The sequence below is a fragment of the Centropristis striata genome, chromosome 4 (assembly GCF_030273125.1).
Source record: "Centropristis striata isolate RG_2023a ecotype Rhode Island chromosome 4, C.striata_1.0, whole genome shotgun sequence".
NCBI classification, from domain to species: domain Eukaryota; kingdom Metazoa; phylum Chordata; class Actinopteri; order Perciformes; family Serranidae; genus Centropristis; species Centropristis striata.
Genome location: NC_081520.1, coordinates 37272404 through 37294061, shown reverse-complemented (window position 1 = coordinate 37294061; position 21658 = coordinate 37272404). Strand labels below are relative to the sequence as shown.

Here is a 21658-nt window from a genome sequence, read left to right as displayed (position 1 = left end):
GAAAGGACGAATTGTTTTTAATTGTTTGGACACCCTTTCTTGATTATATACCTGCAGATCTGAAAAATCTGCTGTTGATGGGTAGACGGTTTTCTGACTGGCGATCATGAGTGCCTATTGCGGACTGGAGACAAACTAGAACTGTATTTATTTATTTATTTATTTTTGCCTAACTTTGTATAGCATGTGCTGTCTGTCGGGATGGGGTGGGGGGTGGGGGGGAGGGCTTCTGTTTCTGTGTTTTGTATTGTTAATGTGTTTAAAAACAATAAAGTGTGTTTAAAAAAAAAAAAAAAATGCAGTGTCTCAAAAAAATATAATATTACAAAAGACCAATTTTCAAGTATGTTAATATGGAAATGTTGGCCTCTGAAAAGTAATAATGCTTGGTTGGGCTATTTGACTTGAACTACTGGAAATTGATTTTTCCATAATATTCCAATGTATTGAGATGCACCTGTACATAAGTTAATGTACTGTATGCCTTTAATTTTGTTGTGAAACCCTGTGGGCTTCACCTCCAACACTACAGGGGGCAGTAATGCGCCGGAAACATCCGCGTCATCGAATCATCCGGGTACTTGCAAACTTGCGCTTGTCCAACGTATGCGTAGTTTTCTACGTAGAGGCCCGTCTGTTCAACGGTAAGACGTGCAAATATCCGGCGTACTTTCCGTCCGTGACTTCCACTGAACTGCGTTCATCGTGTGGCCGCCGTTGGTCGTGCTTGATGCGGTTTTTATGAAGACAAACCAACACATTGAATCTGAAGAAGGACAATATAACTCGGAAATAGAGATGTTATGGTAGCTGATTGTGTGTGGAACACGGCTGTCTTCAACGTTAATAAATCACCCAGGGAGTGAAGGTAGCGAGGTGAGTGGCGTTGCAACCGTTTTCGTATTGTTTAACATTCAGTCGTTAGCTGCTATGCTAGTTTTAGCTAGCTTACCGCTTCAAACACGTTTGGCCTAATCAACAGCCGTATAGAGTGCTAGCGTCGGCTTTTGCAAACTTGGTGTGAAGCATGTTGGAAATTATATTTTAATTTCTTTATTGTTCAAGCGTTGCAACTGTACCGAACGGGTAATGAATCAAGTCTGCAGTTCTTGGATTTGTACATGATGTTAGAGTTTACCGAAAGGGAAGCCATGTTGGAAAGCTAACTGGCTAACCGCTAGCCAACTATTGGACTGCAAGTTTTAGCATTTCTGTGCCTGGATTATGTGCAATACAAATGAGTAGCAGTTTGTGTTAAAACAACACGATTATTTAAACGTAATCCATAGCGATTTTTAACCTTAGCATGGTTTCCTGCGGAATTAGTTGGCATTAAATGTCGGTGTTCTATTATGATAGAAAGGTGTCCATCAATTTAACTTTTAAGTGTAGTCATTCAAATGCGATTTTTTTTCCCTGTTTTAACATGTAACCGCACTATAATTCAAACATGAAGACTAAACGCAGACAGCACATTCAGAGTTTATTGAAATTCTTTGTTTGATGTTTTTGTTTTCAGCAGTGAGGCGCCATCATGGCAGCCAGCTTCCCCTACAGAGGGGTCCCTGCTGGGATGCCACCAGGTGTACCCCCTCCTGTGCCCGTTCCGGACTTCATGTCTGAGGAAAAACTGCAAGAGAAAGGCATGTTGACTTTTACCCAATGCAGCTCATCCATCATGTGGTAAAAAGTACAATGTTACAATTGGAAATGATGCATTTTATAATTTTGTTATATATGTCCTCCAATTCTACAGCTAGAAAATGGCAACAGCTGCAGGCAAAACGCTATTCAGAGAAGAGAAAGTTTGGCTTTGTGGATGCGCAGAAGGAAGACATGCCACCTGAGCATGTCCGTAAGATCATCAGGGACCATGGAGACATGACCAATAGAAAGTTTCGCCACGACAAGAGGGTGTACCTCGGGTAAAAATGAATTATATACAATATATGGTAAACATTTCAATATAAAAGTTGGAGTTTTCTAAGCTGACTAATCACTTCAGATCTTCTCTAGGTAGACTGTAATTTTCATGTAAGCTTTAAATGGATGGTCTATAGGCACAGTTTTTGTTTTTTTCCTTATTTGTTAAGAATCTGTCTTTGTTTTTGTTGAACAGTGCCCTCAAGTACATGCCCCATGCAGTACTGAAACTGCTGGAAAACATGCCCATGCCCTGGGAACAGATCAGAGACGTGCCCGTCCTCTACCACATCACTGGAGCCATTTCCTTTGTGAATGAAATCCCCTGGGTCATAGAGCCAGTCTACATCGCCCAGTGGGGGTAAGAGTGTGATGCTGGGTGGTGATATTGTGATTTGTGTTGTACAACACACTTACACAAAATGCACACCAAGTTAGTTGTACTCACTTGTTTTTATAAATATTTATAATCATTGGTATCCCTCGTTCTCCTCCCAGCACCATGTGGATCATGATGCGACGGGAGAAGCGAGACAGACGTCACTTCAAGAGGATGCGTTTTCCACCATTTGACGATGAGGAGCCGCCACTGGACTACGCCGACAACATCCTTGATGTTGAACCACTGGAGGCGATCCAGATGGAGCTGGACTCTGAGGAGGACTCTTCAGTTGCAGAGTGGTTCTATGAGCACCAACCCCTCAAAGATACTGCCAAGTAAGTTGCCATGTTACTTGTGACGGACAAACATTTTACATGTTTACATGTTGGGCTGATGTGAAGCCAGCAGAGTCAAACAGTAATCATTTTTTCCCTTTTCAGGTTCGTGAATGGTACCACCTACCGTCGCTGGCAGTTTACACTGCCCATGATGTCCACACTGTACCGCCTGGCCAACCAGCTGCTCACAGACTTGGTGGATTTCAATTACTTTTATCTATTTGACCTCAAGGCATTCTTCACTTCCAAAGCCTTGAATATGGCCATTCCTGGGGGACCGAAGTTTGAGCCACTGGTCAGGGACATCAACCTCCAGTAAGGATCTCCCATCTTAAATAAAAAAAAAAACAGACTTCACATAGTTGATTATATTGCATTATAGAGCCCTCTTACCACCACCTACATGCTCATTAATATAACTGTTTGTTATATATTTTCTTCATTATAGAATATGCATGTTTCTAAAAGCTGTTTGTTTGTATGTTTCACCAAACAAAACATGAATTAAGAATAAGTGCTAGATGATTTGTGGCTTAGCTGATTGTTCTGCGTCTCCTCCAGGGATGAAGACTGGAACGAGTTCAATGACATCAACAAGATCATCATCCGACAGCCGATTAGGACAGAGTACAAAATCGCCTTCCCCTACTTGTACAACAACTTGCCGCACCACGTCCACCTCACCTGGTAAGAAGTCAAATAATTAGTTATTTCTTTAACTCGCAGGTAATTGAAATTATTTTTAAAAACTGTTTAGATGCAAATTGTGTGAAATACAACTGAATGTCTTTGCTTATTCAATGACGTAGTAGGCCCCTTTCACAGCAGATGTATTATCTTGACACAGCAGGAAAAACTTGCTCCCATATCTTTCACTTAGGCTGTAAGAAATTTGTAGATTCTCATGACTTTACTCTTGCAGGTATCATACACCCAACGTGGTGTTTATCAAGACGGAGGATCCCGATCTCCCAGCGTTCTACTTTGACCCGTTGATCAACCCCATTTCACACAGACATTCTGTCAAGGTAAGTGTGGATCATTGTGGTGTGTTATTCACCTTTTGTCAGCAGTGAAAATATAAATGTAATTATCTCAACAACAAATCACATGTTGCGTTTTTAAATAAAGTCCTCTTACAAAGGCGCACTTGCATTGGTCTGCTTGCCTGTGCGTAAGAACTAGAGGAATATTGAAATGAATGGTGACTTATTTATTGCTGGCTGCAGCTGCAGTTTGCTGTTCATCATTCAAATACTGCTTCTTATTCAAAATTTATTTGAGCAGGAATGAAAATGATTGAGGCCCCCTTTCTCTACGTATAGCTGTTTCATTTGGAAATCAGTTTTCCTAAATTCACTCTTCCTGTCATTTCGTTCACCTGCAGAGTCAGGAGCCTCTGCCTGATGACGATGAGGAGTTTGAGCTTCCTGAGTATGTGGAGCCCTTCCTCAAAGAAACCCCGCTCTACACAGACAACACAGCCAATGGCATCGCTCTGTTGTGGGCACCGAGACCCTTCAACCTCAGATCTGGACGCACAAGACGCGCCATCGACATCCCCCTGATCAAGAACTGGTGAGAAATCTACCAACACATTGGACTCAAGACTACATGTGTCTTAATTAACTGGTTGCAAGCAGATGTGCTGGCTTTGTGTAAAGTGTTATTTTGTGTATCTCGTTAAGAGATTTTTAATGGTCGATGTTTAATTGTTCTCCAGGTACCGTGAGCATTGCCCTGCAGGACAGCCAGTCAAAGTGCGTGTGTCATACCAGAAACTGCTCAAGTACTATGTGCTCAACGCCCTCAAACACAGACCACCCAAGGCACAGAAGAAGAGGTCAGCAACACTGAACACCTAATTTTGATTTCCTGTTCCCAGCCAATCTTTGTACTTAAATTTTAAGTTTATTAATGAGTTATTTTCACGTTAAGATTTTCCATTTGTTCTCTTTCAGGTATCTGTTCCGCTCCTTCAAGGCCACAAAGTTCTTTCAGTCTACCAAGCTGGACTGGGTGGAGGTGGGTCTGCAGGTTTGCAGACAGGGCTACAACATGCTCAATCTGCTTATTCACCGTAAGAACCTCAACTACCTGCATCTGGACTACAACTTCAACCTGAAGCCCGTCAAGACACTGACCACAAAGGTACAAAATCCGGGGCAGATCCACCTGTTGGTGATTTGTTGTTGACATTAGGCTTACAAACAAATACACTTAAAATCTGAAATTCCAAATTTTGTTTTCACAAGCGTTCCCGTGTTGACTTACAGCTTTGTTTTTGTTTCTGTCCTTCAGGAAAGAAAGAAGTCCAGATTCGGAAATGCCTTTCACCTGTGCAGAGAGGTGCTGCGTCTCAGCAAGCTGGTGGTGGACAGCCACGTGCAGTACAGACTGGGAAATGTTGATGCCTTCCAGGTCAGTTCAGCAACAAATTTTCCACATTCCATCAGTGTCTCAGCTACACTAAGCTGCATTTTACCTTCTATTCTTACTGACAGGACAAATGGAAAAGACAAATAGTTGTCTGTTTCTGTGTTTTTAAAGGGGCTATTCTGTAGGACAAGAATGCTAACACAGCTAACTTCTTGCAAGGATGCTTTTTTGTGACAAATGGTTTTGAGAAAAGTTTCACTTCTGTAATGTTGTTCCTCAAACTGATTTTTTTACAAATATTTCACACTCGTCTAATCCCAGATTCTCACCTCTTTGTTGTAGTTGGCTGATGGGTTGCAGTACATCTTTGCTCATGTGGGTCAGCTGACAGGCATGTACCGATACAAGTACAAGTTGATGAGACAAATCCGGATGTGCAAAGATCTGAAGCATCTCATATACTACAGGTTCAACACTGTAAGTAAACACAATGCAAATGCAAAAAATGTTGCATCTGGCATCCATAGAAAGTGTTTCAAACAAACTTCACAACATGCTTTTAGCTGACCACCTAAAGTTTAAATTCTGTATGATGTGTGTTTTTCTATCAGGGACCTGTGGGAAAAGGCCCAGGTTGTGGCTTCTGGGCTCCCGGCTGGAGAGTGTGGTTATTCTTCATGAGAGGGATCACTCCGCTGTTGGAGAGGTGGCTCGGAAATCTGCTCGCCAGGCAGTTTGAAGGTATGCATGGTCGCTTTGCCACGTTTTAGTGGTGACTTCTATTATTTCAGCAACAGAACGGTATAACGCACACGGTTTTGCGTCTATAGGAACTTATAAACCATTTAAGCAGCAATTGTTTTTTTATTACCCCGCCAGGACGTCACTCCAAGGGCGTCGCCAAGACGGTGACCAAACAGCGCGTGGAGTCTCACTTTGACCTGGAGTTGCGTGCTGCTGTGATGCACGACATCTTGGACATGATGCCTGAGGGCATCAAACAGAACAAAGCCAGGACCATCCTGCAGCATCTCAGTGAGTCCTGGAGGTGCTGGAAGGCCAACATCCCCTGGAAGGTCAGTAATTAAAGAGATCACTTCCACTGTGACTGAGTACGATGCAATGTGGGAATGAGGAAAGGTTCTTATTTAAGATGTTACGTTTTTATATGAAGTCCTCTTACAAAGGCGCACTTGCATTGGTCTGCTTGCCTGTGCGTAAGAACTAGAGGAATATTGAAATGAATGATGACTTATTAATTGCTGGCTGCAGCTGCAGTTTGCTGTTCATCATTCAGATACTGCTTCTTATTCAAAATTCTTCTTATTCAAAATTTAGTTGTGTTTAAAAGAGATCACTTCCACTGTGACTGAGTACGATGCAATGTGAGAATGAGGTTTTTTATTGAACGATAAATTACATAATCCTTTAAGCTCTGCTCCGTTTGGATCAGGGATTTGTCTAATTTTCCAGTGTTTCAAGTAAAATGCGTTCAAAGTGAGTCACTTCAAGATGTAATCAGGAAACATTTCCTTCATTATACAGCAAGTTCACAATGAGAAGATGAATAATTGGGCGTAAAATTATGGAATGGACTAAATGATGAAATAAAGATGTGTAATTCTATGTTAGTTTTCAAGAAGACTTTAAAATCTAAAATGATCAAGGGTTACAATGAAACTTGATTGAATTAGATTTTTCAGTTTAAGGTATCATGTGTTTTGTAACAATGTGAATTACTCAGTTAATGTAATGTATATAATGTAATGTATATGCATGTAGATGGTACAGGAGAGGCAAAAATAAGCCTTGGGGCTTCAGCCTATTCCTTTTTCGGTTGCTGTCTGATAGATTCTTTTGTAAAAAAACATGATTTTATTTTGTTTTGTTTTGTTTTTGTTGTTTTTTTGTAACCGAAATAAAGCATTCATTCATAAACAAATGGCATAATAGTGGTTCAAAACATGTGTGCCACTTTAAGTTGAGCAAGAAAATAATATTTTTTCCCCATCATTACAGGTGCCAGGCCTGCCCACTCCCATTGAGAACATGATCCTACGCTACGTGAAGGCTAAAGCCGACTGGTGGACCAACACTGCCCACTACAACCGTGAGCGAATCCGCCGCGGAGCCACCGTGGACAAGACGGTGTGCAAGAAGAACCTGGGGAGACTGACCCGTCTGTACCTGAAAGCTGAACAGGAGAGACAGCACAACTACCTGAAGGTAGAAAAAAAAAAATTAAAATAGTTTTAAAGTCCTCTTACAAAGGCGCACTTGCATTGGTCTGCTTGCCTGTGCGTAAGAACTAGAGGAATATTAAAATGAATGGTGACTTTTTTATTTATCGCTGGCTGCAGCTGCAGTTGGCTCATCACCATTCAGATATTACTTCTGATAATTTAGAATTATATATATTTTTTTCTGTTACCTTTTTTAAACAATATTTTTATTGAACTTTTATATATATTTCACTTAAATAATAACATCCATAAAATAAACACCACAAGACACTTCACATACTTCACATATTTAACCAAATTAAATAAATGAAACACAATCACTCAACTACACACGTTAACACAGCATTTTCAAGTTGATTGTCCATTTCAATGTTTAAGAAACTCTAATAAAGGTTTCCAAACAGTCACAAACTCTGCAGTCCTTCCCCTGGTTATATATGTCAGGCTTTACAACACAAAACAAGATGCCATCTCTTTTATCCACACATGTATCGAGGGCACATCAATTTTTCCAAATCAGAGCAGTCATCTTCCTGGCCTTCAGGAGTCCGAAGTCATTTAAAGTTGACTTTTTAGGATTGACAAAGTTTTTGGGATATATACCAAGTATACATATTTTTGCCTGGTGAGGGACCTTCACTCCAACAATCTCAGATAAAGTCAGAGCAACTTCTATCCAAGATTTTGAGTACCCTTTCCTTTTTTCTGATAATTTAATGCATTAACACAAAATGAATCTCCAAAATTAAAATCTCCACATCCAAGCTGCTAAAGCCCAGGCTCTTGACTTTTTGCCATCTTTTTAAAGAGGTGTTTATGTTCTGCCTGCAGGACGGCCCCTACATCACAGCTGAAGAGGCAGTAGCCATTTACACCACCACTGTTCACTGGTTGGAGAGTCGGCGTTTCTCGCCCATCCCCTTCCCTCCACTGTCCTACAAACACGACACCAAGCTGCTCATCCTGGCCCTGGAGAGGCTCAAGGAGGCCTACAGGTAAACACCATTTCAACATGAACAACTCTATCAGTAAACGTTTGTTTACATCAGGCAGCACAGCCCGCCAGAATATTATAATAATTGTTTGGTGTCTCTTTGTCATCTCAGTGTGAAGTCCCGTCTGAACCAGAGTCAGAGGGAGGAGCTGGGGCTGATTGAGCAGGCTTACGACAATCCTCACGAGGCCCTGTCCAGGATCAAACGTCACCTGCTCACCCAGAGAGCCTTCAAAGAGGTCAGGACCAAGTCATGCAGATAGTTTGAGTTAACAGTGAAGTTCCTGCCACCAAATATCATGTGCCATTTTAACCCATTGACGCCTAAAACTTCCTGTAAAACCTCTGGGCGATTTTAAAATAAGCCCCTAAAACCTGAAGTTTTCTGGAAATTCAACAGAAGTGTCAATGCTTCTACTAAATAATAGATATTTCAGCCTCTGTAGCAGATAGAAATGAAATTCAAAAAGTATTTGAGAGCTTATACAAATACTACAAAACGACGTATCCGCTTTCCAGGCTTCAATGGGTTAAAGAAAAAGCTGTGGTTAAAAACAAATTTATATTTCCTGCATTTATTTTCAAACAATACAGATGTAAACATGAGTTATAATGGGAAAATGTTACACAGTATTACTTGACCTCTTTGCTTATCAGAGCTTGTTTCATCAGATTGTTGGGGGGAAAAAAGTGATTTTAGGGCTTATTTCATATCATTGATGTCACCAACATCATTTTTAGAGATCATTGCAGGAAATGTTTGCTCTAAGGTGACTGTTCAACCCTCAATGTCAGACTTAAAAGTATTTCTTCTGTACAGGTGGGTATCGAGTTCATGGACCTGTACAGTCACCTGGTGCCCGTCTATGATGTCGAGCCGCTGGAGAAGATCACAGACGCCTACCTGGACCAGTACCTGTGGTACGAGGCGGACAAGAGACGTCTCTTCCCTCCCTGGATCAAACCTGCTGACACTGAACCACCACCACTGCTCGTCTACAAGTGGTGCCAAGGTCAGCAGCGATAATGGGTTTATTGTATAAAAGTCTGAGTTTTTCATTAGGCTTGTGGGCGGATTTAGACTTTTGTTAATAATGTGCATCCCAGACAACCTCCTGTATGCTAGCAGGACCAAAAGTTAAACATATTTTTGTTAATTCTGCTCAGGCATCAACAACCTGCAGGACGTGTGGGAGACGGCGGAGGGAGAGTGCAACGTGATGCTGGAGTCCCGCTACGAGAAGATGTATGAGAAGATTGATTTGACTCTGCTCAACAGGCTGCTGCGTCTTATTGTTGACCACAACATCGCTGATTACATGACCGCCAAGAACAACGTTGTCATCAACTACAAGGTAAACAAACTCATTCACTTTAAATCGGATTAAATCTGGAAGGTAACGCTTTATATTAAGGTCCTTGTAATAACCATTAATTAACAAGTAATAAGGCCCTTGTAAGTCCTTACAAGATGCTTATTAACATTATTGTGTTTATAAGCTTATATAAGTGTTAATAATGGCATTTTAATACAGCTAATAGCAGGCTATAAGAGATTTATAAGCACTAATAAGAAACTTGTTAACAGTTTGCAAATGCTTATGAACATTAATAAAAGCCTCATGAGTATCTTATAATTATTCATAATAGCATTACAAACACCCATAACCCACCCATTATGTCTTTGCCATGCCTTTATTAATCTTATTTTGTTTGCTTATTGATATAATGGATGAGCAATAAAGTTTATTTTAATAAGTTAACTATAAGTTAACTATGCTTTTTGCAACTACCGGATCTAAAGCGAGAACAATGCCTTATTACTTGTTAATTAATGGTTATTAAGGACCTAGACCTAGACCTAGGACCTGAGCTAGAGAGACCTCTAGCTCAGTGTATAGACATAGTTATGTTATTGTGTAAGAACATATGGATGCTGTTTGTACTGGTATACAAGCTAAATATTTTCCTTTTTATCCGTCTTTTATCTAGGATATGAACCACACAAACTCCTACGGCATCATCAGGGGGCTCCAGTTTGCCTCCTTCATCGTACAGTACTACGGCCTGGTGATGGACCTGCTGGTGCTGGGTCTGCACCGTGCCAGTGAGATGGCCGGCCCGCCTCAGATGCCCAACGACTTCCTCAGTTTCCAAGACACGCCCACAGAGAGCGCCCACCCCATCCGGCTTTACTGTCGCTACATCGACCGCATACACATCTTCTTCAGGTGGGTTTGAAAAACCAAGTGATAGAGAAGTAAAATATTGCTTTAATTTGTGAACAGGAATGGAAAAAAAGGAAGTTTTGATCAATTGTGACTTCTCATGGTTCCACCAGGTTCTCTGCTGACGAAGCAAGGGATCTGATCCAGAGGTACCTGACGGAGCATCCAGACCCCAACAATGAGAACATAGTGGGTTATAACAACAAGAAGTGCTGGCCTCGCGACGCCCGCATGAGACTGATGAAGCACGATGTCAACCTGTGAGTCCCATCTCAAGATTCTGACTCTTTAACCACTAGATTATCGTATTTAATCTTAATTTATGTTGATCGTTTTACTTTTATAGGGACCACAATGGAAATAAGCCTTAGGGCTTTATTGTGTCATCCCTGACTATTTTTCATCTATTTATATTACGTATGACACAGGTTGCTGTTTCATTTTTTTTTTTTATCAAGAATGGTCAAATAAAATCAATCAATCAATCAATGAGTCCCATCTCAAGATTCTGACTCTTAAACCAATAGATTATCGTATTTAATCTTAATTTATGTTGATCGTTTTACTTACTACGCCATATTTGACTAACTTTTCTCATCGTTGTCTTCCCAGGGGACGTGCTGTGTTCTGGGACATCAAGAACCGTCTGCCCAGATCAGTGACCACTGTGCAGTGGGAGAACAGCTTCGTATCAGTTTACAGCAAAGACAACCCCAACCTGCTCTTCAACATGTGTGGCTTTGAGTGTCGCATCTTACCAAAGTGCCGCACCAGCTATGAGGAGTTTACTCACAAGGATGGAGTGTGGAACCTGCAGAACGAGGTAAGGAATTGATGCGGCAAATAAACTTCTATTCAACAGTTTGATACAACAGTCTGTCACATATTAAAGAAAAAACTGAATAAATGAGTGTAGAAACATTTCAGATGCAGGTGGCCAAACACCTTACTAAGACTTTGTTGTTTTTTCCCTTTAATTTGCCATCTGTTCTGTATGTTCTTATAAAAGCACAATTGTTATCTCGCTCAAAGTGGCCATGATTCCGTTCCTGTTTAACATCTTGTATTTGCATGATTAGGTAACCAAAGAGAGGACAGCGCAGTGTTTCTTGCGTGTGGATGACGAATCAATGCAGCGCTTCCACAACAGAGTGCGTCAGATCCTGATGGCCTCTGGATCCACAACATTCACCAAGGTCAGCTGAAAACCTCCCAAAAACTGTGTAGAGTGTGTAGCATGTGATATAAAAAAAGTGATGCTGTCAGAATATTTCAGTGTGTCCCGTCCTTACCTCCAGATTGTGAACAAATGGAACACGGCTCTGATCGGTCTCATGACGTACTTCCGTGAAGCCGTGGTCAACACCCAGGAGCTCCTGGACCTGCTGGTGAAGTGTGAGAACAAGATCCAGACACGTATCAAGATCGGCCTGAACTCCAAAATGCCTAGCCGTTTCCCCCCTGTAGTCTTCTACACTCCCAAAGAGCTGGGTGGCCTGGGCATGCTCTCCATGGGCCACGTGCTCATTCCACAGTCTGACCTGCGGTAAGTCAGCATGCAAGCTGTCTTGATCTTTTTTTTTTTTTTTTTTTAAATATTTTATTTTCAGTTTTATACATGTAATGTGTACAAATATAAACATATAATATACCAACAGTATAGAGACATAACAAAGCCCCCCATCTAACAAAAAAAAAAGAGTCAGTGTTCAAGGTCAATACAAACGATTACATTAAGCACTTGGTGTAAGAGATGTACTGATATGGTCTAAATATGGCTGGCAAATTTTCAGAAAGGTGTTCTATCGTTTTCTGAGACAATAGGTGATTTTTTTCCAGAGGGATACAACTATTCATCTCAACAGACCACCTATCAATAAGAAGAGGGGAGTCAGATTTCCATGATGCTGCAATGCACTTCTTAGCCACACATAGAGCAACTTCAATAAATTTGAGCTGTGCATTGTTCAAAGAGCGGGTCTTGATCTCGTCAGTAAATTATGTTAAATAATCATGTTAATTCATTTAGCAAACTGTGCTTTAATTCTTCTTTCTCTCCACCAGGTGGTCCAAACAGACAGATGTGGGTATCACCCACTTCAGGTCTGGAATGAGCCATGAAGAAGACCAGCTGATTCCTAACCTGTATCGTTACATTCAGCCGTGGGAGAGCGAGTTCATCGACTCCCAGAGGGTTTGGGCCGAGTACGCCCTCAAAAGACAAGAGGCCATCGCTCAGAACAGGTACTGCCTCAGTCAGATAAGCTTGTCAATCATAACATTTGTTGGATTCACAGGATCTGCTGTTTTATGCTGATATGGTATTTATTTAAAGAAACGTGAGGTGAAACTAGACGAGGCAAGTAGCAGTGTGTTTCCTGTTTTAGGCGTCTGACCCTGGAGGATCTGGAGGACTCGTGGGACAGAGGAATCCCCCGTATCAACACACTTTTCCAGAAGGACAGACACACACTGGCCTATGACAAAGGCTGGAGAGTCAGGACAGATTTCAAACAGTACCAGGTATGATGGAGACCAAAAAAAGGGCATCACTTGTTTTGAATTTAATTCCAACATTAACGTACCAAAAATCTGACAATTTGCCTGTTTACATTCTGACTGTTTTAGATGAATATAATAAAGTTGCATTTTAACATTTTGTATTTGAAACCAACATTCATATATCTGTATCTGTCTTGATTGCTTGCAGGTGCTGAAGCAGAATCCCTTCTGGTGGACTCACCAGAGGCACGATGGCAAACTGTGGAACCTGAACAACTACCGCACAGACATGATCCAGGCTCTGGGCGGAGTGGAGGGCATCCTGGAACACACACTCTTCAAAGGCACTTACTTCCCCACCTGGGAGGGTCTCTTCTGGTGAGAGCACCTTGATACTAAGACTCCTTATAGTGCCATTTTAGTGTTAGATCATTTTAAGGCTTAAACAACTCTCAAAGAAGATGATTTACTCAGTACAAACAAGAGACTTTTATACTCGTTTTTAAAGGATGTTAACTTCCTTGATTTGATTGAATTGAATTGATTTGTCAAGCTGTTAATTTGTTTTGATGACTCATAAATTGTCTTGATCTCTGGTCTTTAGGGAAAAGGCCAGTGGCTTTGAGGAATCCATGAAATGGAAGAAGCTTACCAATGCCCAGAGGTCTGGTCTCAACCAAATCCCCAACCGTCGCTTCACACTTTGGTGGTCACCCACCATCAACAGAGCCAACGTCAGTACAAACATAATTTGTAAATTTATCTCTAAACGAATCAGTTGATTTTTAAACTGTTGTAGAAAAAGTCAGTAATGAAGAACTGTTTTAAATCTGTGTCTACATTTTCTCCCCTCTGTCTTTAGGTGTACGTGGGTTTCCAGGTACAACTTGACCTGACAGGAATCTTCATGCACGGCAAAATCCCCACGCTGAAGATCTCCCTCATTCAGATCTTCAGGGCTCACTTGTGGCAGAAGATTCATGAGAGCATTGTCATGGATCTCTGTCAGGTAAGTCGTTTTGGACTGTCTTTTCACTCTGCATTATGCTAAATTGAAGCTGAAATGTCTTTTTTGAATTTAGAATTGATTGTTCTTCCATGCAGATAATAACTTTATTTTTTTGGTGTTCAGGTATTTGATCAGGAGCTGGATGCTCTGGAGATTGAGACTGTACAGAAGGAGACCATTCATCCCAGGAAGTCGTACAAGATGAATTCCTCCTGTGCAGACATTCTCCTCTTTGCGTCATACAAGTGGAACGTCTCTCGACCATCTCTGCTCGCTGACTCCAAGTATGACTTTTGAAGCTACGTTTTCATTACAAATGTCACATTATGTTCAAGTTACACTAGGTGCTCTGTATGAGTTTCTTAAACTTATTATGGATGTTTAAAGGTCCATTATATAGCCTTCTATAAATGAATATGTGCACCTCCTCCTAAAGGGACGTGATGGACAGCACCACCACACAGAAATACTGGATCGACATCCAGCTGCGTTGGGGTGACTACGACTCTCACGACATCGAGCGCTACGCCAGGGCCAAGTTCCTGGACTACACCACCGACAACATGAGTATCTACCCCTCCCCCACTGGGGTGCTCATCGCTATCGACCTGGCATACAACCTCCACAGGTTAGGATTGTTATTATGAACATGGATACATGAGCAGCCACATAAAATTTTTTGTTAAATTGTTTGCTCTATTGAAATAACCAAGTTATATTGGCTACATGTCACAATGTAGCATTATTCATGGTTAAAGAAAGCAAAGCAGTGTCTTAGAAATGCTTGGCAGCATTGCCTGGATTGTAGCATCCACTTGTTCATGTCATCAGGTATGTTCTGCAGTAGCCTTGGAAATCTTCACACTAGTTTCCTAACGTATTTTACATGGACGTAACTGTCTGTTGATGCCCAGAAAAAAAAAATACTGCAGTTACATGAACCATATTGCAGAGAAAACAACTATTTCAGCGTGGTATAAAACTGTATGTTTTTTTTTGTTGTTTTTTTAATTTAACCTTTATTTAACCAGGGAATATCCCATTGAGATTAAGAACCTCTTTTTCAAGGGAGCCCTGGCCAAGAGGCAGCAAACACAGAATACAGTTACATATTTACATAACATAAAGACCTTAAACACGTCATGAGAAACAAGTGCATGTTATGGAATTGGCCTCAATAACTCTTAGTTTGGATTTAAAAGTGCTCAAAGAAACAAATTCAGTTAATTTCCATTCTTTCTGGCGCATATTCCATGCATAAGATGCCAAATAAACGAATTCCCTTTTACCCAACTCCGTACGAGCAGAAGGGACAGAAAGCAACAATTGATCTTGTGAACGAAGAGAATAAGATCCTGCATTTCTCACAGTAATTAAGCTGCAAATGTACGAAGGCAGCAGTCCCAATATTGTTACTTTATCTCCTCCATAGTGCCTATGGTAACTGGTTCCCTGGAAGCAAGCCTCTGATCCAGCAGGCCATGGCCAAGATCATGAAGGCCAACCCCGCCCTGTACGTGCTCAGGGAGCGCATCCGCAAAGGTCTGCAGCTGTACTCCTCCGAGCCCACTGAGCCCTACCTGTCCTCACAGAACTATGGTGAACTCTTCTCCAACCAGATCATCTGGTTCGTAGATGACACCAACGTCTACCGAGTCACCATCCACAAGGTGGGTTTTGCCAACACCGTGCACTATTTGTTCAGAAATTATTGATTCTTAATGTTGTTAAAAAGTCGGAATATGTTGCTTTTGCATAGGAATATAAAAAGGTTATCCTTTGAGTTTAGTCACGTGTATTCTCCATCTATTTCAACAGACCTTTGAGGGTAACTTGACCACGAAGCCCATCAATGGAGCCATTTTCATCTTCAACCCCAGGACAGGACAGCTCTTCCTCAAGATCATTCACACATCTGTGTGGGCTGGACAGAAACGTCTGGGACAGGTACAGCCTTCAGATTGTTGTGGTCTTCAGTGATTTGATTCCCCTGTTTGTTGTAGAAACGCTTACTATAATTATTTTATGTGTAATAAAAGAGGATTCTCTTTTCTTTTTTTTTTCTTTTTTTCTTTTTTTTTTTTTATACACATTTTTGCTAATGTCTTTGTATTACAGAAAAAATGCCCATATCCCAATTAAATTTCTACTTATTTGAAGTGACTGCATTGATATCTGCCACTGAAGTTGTTCATTCCTTCCTGAGAATGTAACTTAACTCTTACTTTATCTCTGTAGCTGGCAAAATGGAAGACAGCTGAAGAAGTAGCTGCTCTCATTCGATCTCTCCCTGTGGAAGAGCAGCCGAAGCAGATCATTGTAACCAGGAAGGGCATGTTGGACCCTCTGGAGGTGAGACTCTCGTGCTGACAACTGTTATGAGAAGCCTTAAATGATATTAGTGTCATTTCTGAAAGTTTGATTCTTACTCCAATGCCTTCCAGTCCTAATGCCATTCTTTTCTCTGTGTAGGTCCACTTGCTCGACTTCCCCAACATCGTGATCAAAGGTTCTGAGCTGCAGCTGCCCTTCCAGGCCTGTCTGAAGGTGGAGAAGTTCGGAGACCTGATCCTGAAGGCTACAGAGCCTCAGATGGTGCTGTTCAACCTCTACGACGACTGGCTCAAGACCATCTCCTCTTACACAGTGAGTTTCACTCTGCCAAACAAGAGGCTAAGACCAGGATTAAGTTGAACAGAGTACATTTTTTGTGTTGCATGTCTGATTCTGTAGGCAGATTGGTGTTATACCAAGCTATTTGAAAACAGTCGTGGAAAAAATGATTAGACCACCCTTGTTTTCTTCAATTTCTTGTTCATTTTAAGTTTTTTTTTCCATGGTTTCCTTCATAATGATTTTGCTTATTATCAAGAAAACCATGGAAGATGTCTAGATAGCAGCTCTTAAATTAAACTCTTAATGAGCAATTTTTGTTATTATATTTGTCCAAACAAATATACCTTTAGTTGAACCTGGCATTAAAATTAACAAGAAATTGAAGAAAACAAGGATGCTCTAATATTTTTTCCATGTGCTCTGTTTAACAACCACAAATGAATATTACAAAACAAACTTGTTCTTTTAGTTGTAAAGTATAACTGAGTTTATCCAAGCTGATTTCCCGACAAAACTCATTAGGCTGCATTTATTTGTTGGACATTATCTTATCCCGTGTAAATAGTTTGTTTGGTGTTCTTCCCCGTCTCTAGGCCTTCTCCCGACTCATCCTGATCCTCAGAGCGCTCCATGTCAACAACGACCGCGCCAAGGTGATCCTGAAACCTGACAAGACCACCATCACCGAGCCTCACCACATCTGGCCCACGCTCACTGACGAGGAGTGGATCAAGGTGGAAGTGCAACTCAAAGACCTCATTCTGGCCGATTACGGCAAAAAGAACAAGTACGTTTTTGATTCATGGACTGAATATTTTCCTGAAATAGACAATTGGTATTCAGCATCTGTCTGAACAACATATTGTGTTTGTTCTGTAACTTAATGAAACAGAAAATTCAGACTTGTATTTAGTAGTCAATGCCTCCTTTGTTTTTACTCAGTGTGAACGTGGCCTCACTGACCCAGTCTGAGATCCGTGACATCATCCTGGGTATGGAAATCTCAGCGCCGTCACAGCAGCGCCAACAGATCGCCGAGATCGAGAAGCAGACAAAAGAGCAGTCGCAGCTCACGGCCACGCAGACCCGGACTGTGAACAAGCACGGTGACGAGATCATCACGTCCACCACCTCAAACTATGAAACCCAGACCTTCTCCTCCAAGACCGAATGGAGAGTCAGGTAAGCAGGCAGTTTGTTTAAATTTGTTTTTAGGTGTTTTTTTCACTCAGGAGCAGAGTTAACAATCCAAAACCCATCTCACAGGTTATAGAAGTAACTAGTTATTGGGTAACTAGGCAGTCCTGACTTTGGATTCTATGCATGTTGGCTTTAATGTTTCTTGTTTTTTCCTCTTTTTAGAGCCATATCTGCTGCCAACCTCCACCTCCGAACCAACCACATTTATGTGTCATCAGATGACATCAAGGAAACAGGCTACACCTATATCCTGCCCAAGAACGTCCTCAAGAAGTTCATTTGCATCTCAGATCTGCGAGCACAGGTATGTAGAAGATTCATAGTACTGCAGTTTTTAGACATGGACGTCTCTACCTGACGGTCCCTCATCACAGTTGTGCAAATTACAGAAACAAAGCGTCTGTAGATACTGACGGTGCGCTGTGTTGCTCCAGATTGCAGGCTATCTGTATGGTACCAGTCCACCAGACAACCCCCAGGTGAAGGAGATCCGTTGTATCGTCATGGTGCCACAGTGGGGGACACATCAGACGGTCCACCTGCCCAACCAGCTGCCTGGCCATGAATACCTCAAAGTAAGACACACATGCACTTTCTATTTTATGATCCTTAGCTGTGCTCACTGTTTTGTAACCGTTCTGAAGTGCACTCTTCCCTTTAACAACTTCTAAACTTTTTCTTCTTTCCTTAAACAGGAAATGGAGCCCCTTGGCTGGATCCATACCCAGCCTAACGAGTCGCCCCAGCTGTCCCCACAGGATGTCACCACCCACGCCAAGATCATGGCTGATAACCCCTCTTGGGACGGAGAGAAGACCATCATCATCACGTGCAGGTAGGTGTTAGAGTTCATTTTTTTTGCAGAACAGATGAGAGGAGAGTAAAATCCTTTGACTATTTATTTAAGACAGTAATGAAAGAGTAAAATGATGTACATCGACCTTCTCTGTTCAGAAATCACAGGCTGCACAGTTAGCTGTAACCACCTCCCAGAAAAGGATGCCTAACTTACTTTTACACAGAGTTTTATAATATGAATGTGCGACTATCTGATTGGTCAAAAACTGTTGGGGCAGCACCATGGTTTAGACTCAGCCCGCCCATTACGTTGGCACGCAGGCTAGTCCTAGCCTCTTGGTGCTTCAGCTTCCTGTCAGCGCCCTGTGGAAGGAAAAAAAGCTAACGGCACACTTTTGTATCTTGTCTAGTGTTCGTCAGTATCAATCTCCACCTGGGCCCGTGGCCTTGAATTGGAGCACAAAGAGTGCTTCAGTTTTTTATCTGCTTGCCCTCAAATTATGCAGCAATGTGCAAAGCGTTATCAGTATGTCCTTTCTGTTGATACTTCTTATTTCTGTGTCCTGTGCCTGGCAAATAAAATGTGTGTTCCATGCCCCACCAGATACACATCTAAGCAGCATTTTACTAAATGTCATAATGCAGACCATTGCTAATTTTATTAATCTCTAACATAGGCTTCAGATGTGCCAAGTTCACCCGCAGGCATACATCATACGACTTATAAGGCTATCATACTTGTTAAATAAGTAATTGTCTTACTTTTTTTTTTTAAGCTGATGCAATACTGAAGTTCAAATTTATATATAGTATATCAATTTATTGACTTTTGCTACAGGAAATTAGAAACACCCACTTAGTTTTTCTTTGTGGTCCGTTTTTAAAGAATGTGTTACTTTCATAATCGCATGGTAAAGTGATAGTTTTCATGTGTCTGTTTTTTTTTAGCTTCACCCCCGGATCGTGCACGCTAACAGCCTACAAGCTGACACCCAGTGGTTATGAGTGGGGTCGGCAGAATACCGATAAGGGCAACAACCCCAAAGGCTACCTGCCATCCCACTATGAGAGGGTGCAGATGCTGCTCTCTGACCGCTTCCTGGGCTTCTTCATGGTGCCTGGCCAGGTGTCCTGGAACTACAACTTCATGGGTCAGTAGCAATAGTTGCTATCTTTCATGAGAGGAACTTATATTTCCTGCTTTTATTTAATTAAATCTTGTCTTCTGCTTTTATTAGTTGAGCGAAATGACTCAGCTTCAAAACAGTTTGAGCCTGTATGGCTGCATCTGTCACATCCACCATACTGCTTCTTGTTTACATTTGTGACAAATCAATGCAATGTATTGATATTTCCTATCTGCCCCATGTGTGGGGTTGATTTTTACTTTTCAAATAACATTTTAATTCCTTGGATTAATACATAGTATCTGCAGTGGTAGGAAGAATAGGGTTGATATTGTGAGGAAAACAATCAAGTTCAAGTAGAGTGGTAGTCGAACGAGAAACAACTCACAACTTTCTCTGCAACAAAAACCTCAAAGTTTCTGAAATTAAAGTAAAAAATTTTGAAAGAAACTCTTAAAATAGTGTTTATCTTTGAGGAACCACAGACAAAACCACTCTGTAGGCCCATTGTTTATGTAGCAGATAACCTGATAAAATTGAACTTTGCTATTGGATTTAACAATGAGGAAATGCTTGTGATTTTTATGCCAGAATGGGCATGTTATTATGAACATCCTGACTTTGACAAGGCATTTCCTTCAATTTGGCCCATTGAAGAGAAAGAAAACAACATAGTTATGGATGAGGAAATAACTTTAGAGCATTAGGAACTACAATGCAGTAGAGACATGCAAGGATTTTTCTATCGTTTTTTTAATATTTACAATATTAATCATAGTTTTTCCTTTTAAATTTACAGCTTTAATCTCATTTTACCCGTCTGCCACTCTTTTCTTTCTTTTTTTCCTTCATACCTCATTGTACAGCTTGATCTTACTGTAATATAATCTAACCTTGTAGTTCATAGGATTGGCATAATATTTGATATTCAAATAACTTTTTGTATGTCTTGCTTCAGGTGTTCGCCATGACCCCAACATGAAGTACGACCTGCAGCTGGCCAACCCCAAGGAGTTCTACCATGAAGTCCACCGGCCCTCGCACTTCCTAAACTTTGCCTCCCTGCAGGAGGGTGAGATCTATAATGCAGACCGTGAGGACATGTATGCCTAAGAGCAGGCGTCCTGCTCTCTATGCATTTTGTAGATAGCTCTGCCAGAATCATGTGGAGCCGGTCCAGAACAGCCCCTGTAATATTTCTGATGAACACATGCAACTGTGATGTTTGGAATTTTTTATGTAAAAGCTTTAGGAACTTTTTTAGGTGTGTTAATTTCTTTGGATATTTTCTACAACTGTTTTGTTCCCCACTCTCTTACTTCCTTTACCGTAACACTTCTATAAGAAGATGCAGTCTTTTTTTTTTGTGGCTTGTGATACGTCTAAGCATATGTGCATTTGTGTGTAGTTTTCAGTACACAATACTTCTAGGTAATATTTGATAATTAAACTTGTTTCAAAAGGCTAAAAACTTGATTCCCCTTTGCCCTTTTGAGAAATGAAATTGAAAGTTGTATTTTCATGCCAGTACTACCCTGTTACTGTGTTCTACTGTACACTCTGTGACATTGTAGCTCGGGTTTAAATAAAGTTCAACAATTTTTTATAAACATTTGTCATGTGGCAGTGTAATGTTCTGTTATTCTGATCGCTTTAATAAAACCATATGTACCCAGAAGAAGTGAAGCATTTGTTAATTTTGACAGCAGGGGAACTAATTTTGCTCGCTTCCTTATTTGGAGAAGTTCGGGGTCAACACCGCCTACAGTGAAACACTCTCACAGTCTGGTTTCAGTACACTGATTAAGCACACATCAGCAATATGGATACCAGGTACTTGAAAATAAAACCTGCTATTAAATAATTGTCTTTACTACTTTTTAAACCTGGTATAATGAAATTGTACTGTAGCCTATGTG

General features: G+C 41.0%; 1 protein-coding gene across 3 annotated transcripts; it reads left to right on the top strand.

The window, feature by feature from the left end:
* Positions 1-672: 672 nt before the first annotated feature.
* prpf8 (pre-mRNA processing factor 8) lies at positions 673-21420 on the top strand. 3 transcript variants are annotated; one of them, XM_059330897.1, is made up of 43 exons: positions 673-876; positions 1523-1643; positions 1757-1925; positions 2120-2284; positions 2422-2640; positions 2746-2958; positions 3205-3330; positions 3566-3671; positions 4031-4221; positions 4367-4486; positions 4605-4794; positions 4945-5064; positions 5365-5499; positions 5634-5763; positions 5902-6098; positions 7042-7248; positions 8097-8260; positions 8372-8498; positions 9080-9272; positions 9427-9614; positions 10252-10490; positions 10601-10747; positions 11100-11310; positions 11567-11683; positions 11786-12033; positions 12552-12731; positions 12875-13010; positions 13198-13367; positions 13594-13723; positions 13852-13998; positions 14122-14282; positions 14435-14626; positions 15431-15668; positions 15817-15945; positions 16237-16350; positions 16471-16644; positions 17208-17401; positions 17557-17796; positions 17977-18118; positions 18249-18389; positions 18510-18649; positions 19561-19763; positions 20698-21420. In XM_059330897.1, exons 2-43 carry the CDS (start codon positions 1535-1537, stop codon positions 20850-20852), a joined length of 7017 nt encoding a protein of 2338 aa, XP_059186880.1. In that variant the 5' UTR covers positions 673-876; positions 1523-1534; the 3' UTR covers positions 20853-21420. The 3 variants fall into 3 exon arrangements, with proteins under 3 accessions (XP_059186880.1, XP_059186878.1, XP_059186881.1); XM_059330895.1 differs by having other exon boundaries at positions 1520-1643; XM_059330898.1 differs by having other exon boundaries at positions 1520-1647; positions 1761-1925.
* The last annotated feature ends 238 nt before the right edge of the window (positions 21421-21658 follow it).

Coding starts and splice junctions, on each gene's coding strand:
- prpf8 (XM_059330897.1), top strand. CDS start 1,535: ATGGCAGCCAGCTTCCCCTACAGAGGGGTCCCTGCTGGGATGCCACCA. Junction 5,500..5,633: donor TATACTACAGGTTCAACACT/GTAAGTAAACAC, acceptor TTTTTCTATCAG/GGACCTGTGGGAAAAGGCCC. Junction 17,797..17,976: donor AAGACCGAATGGAGAGTCAG/GTAAGCAGGCAG, acceptor TCCTCTTTTTAG/AGCCATATCTGCTGCCAACC.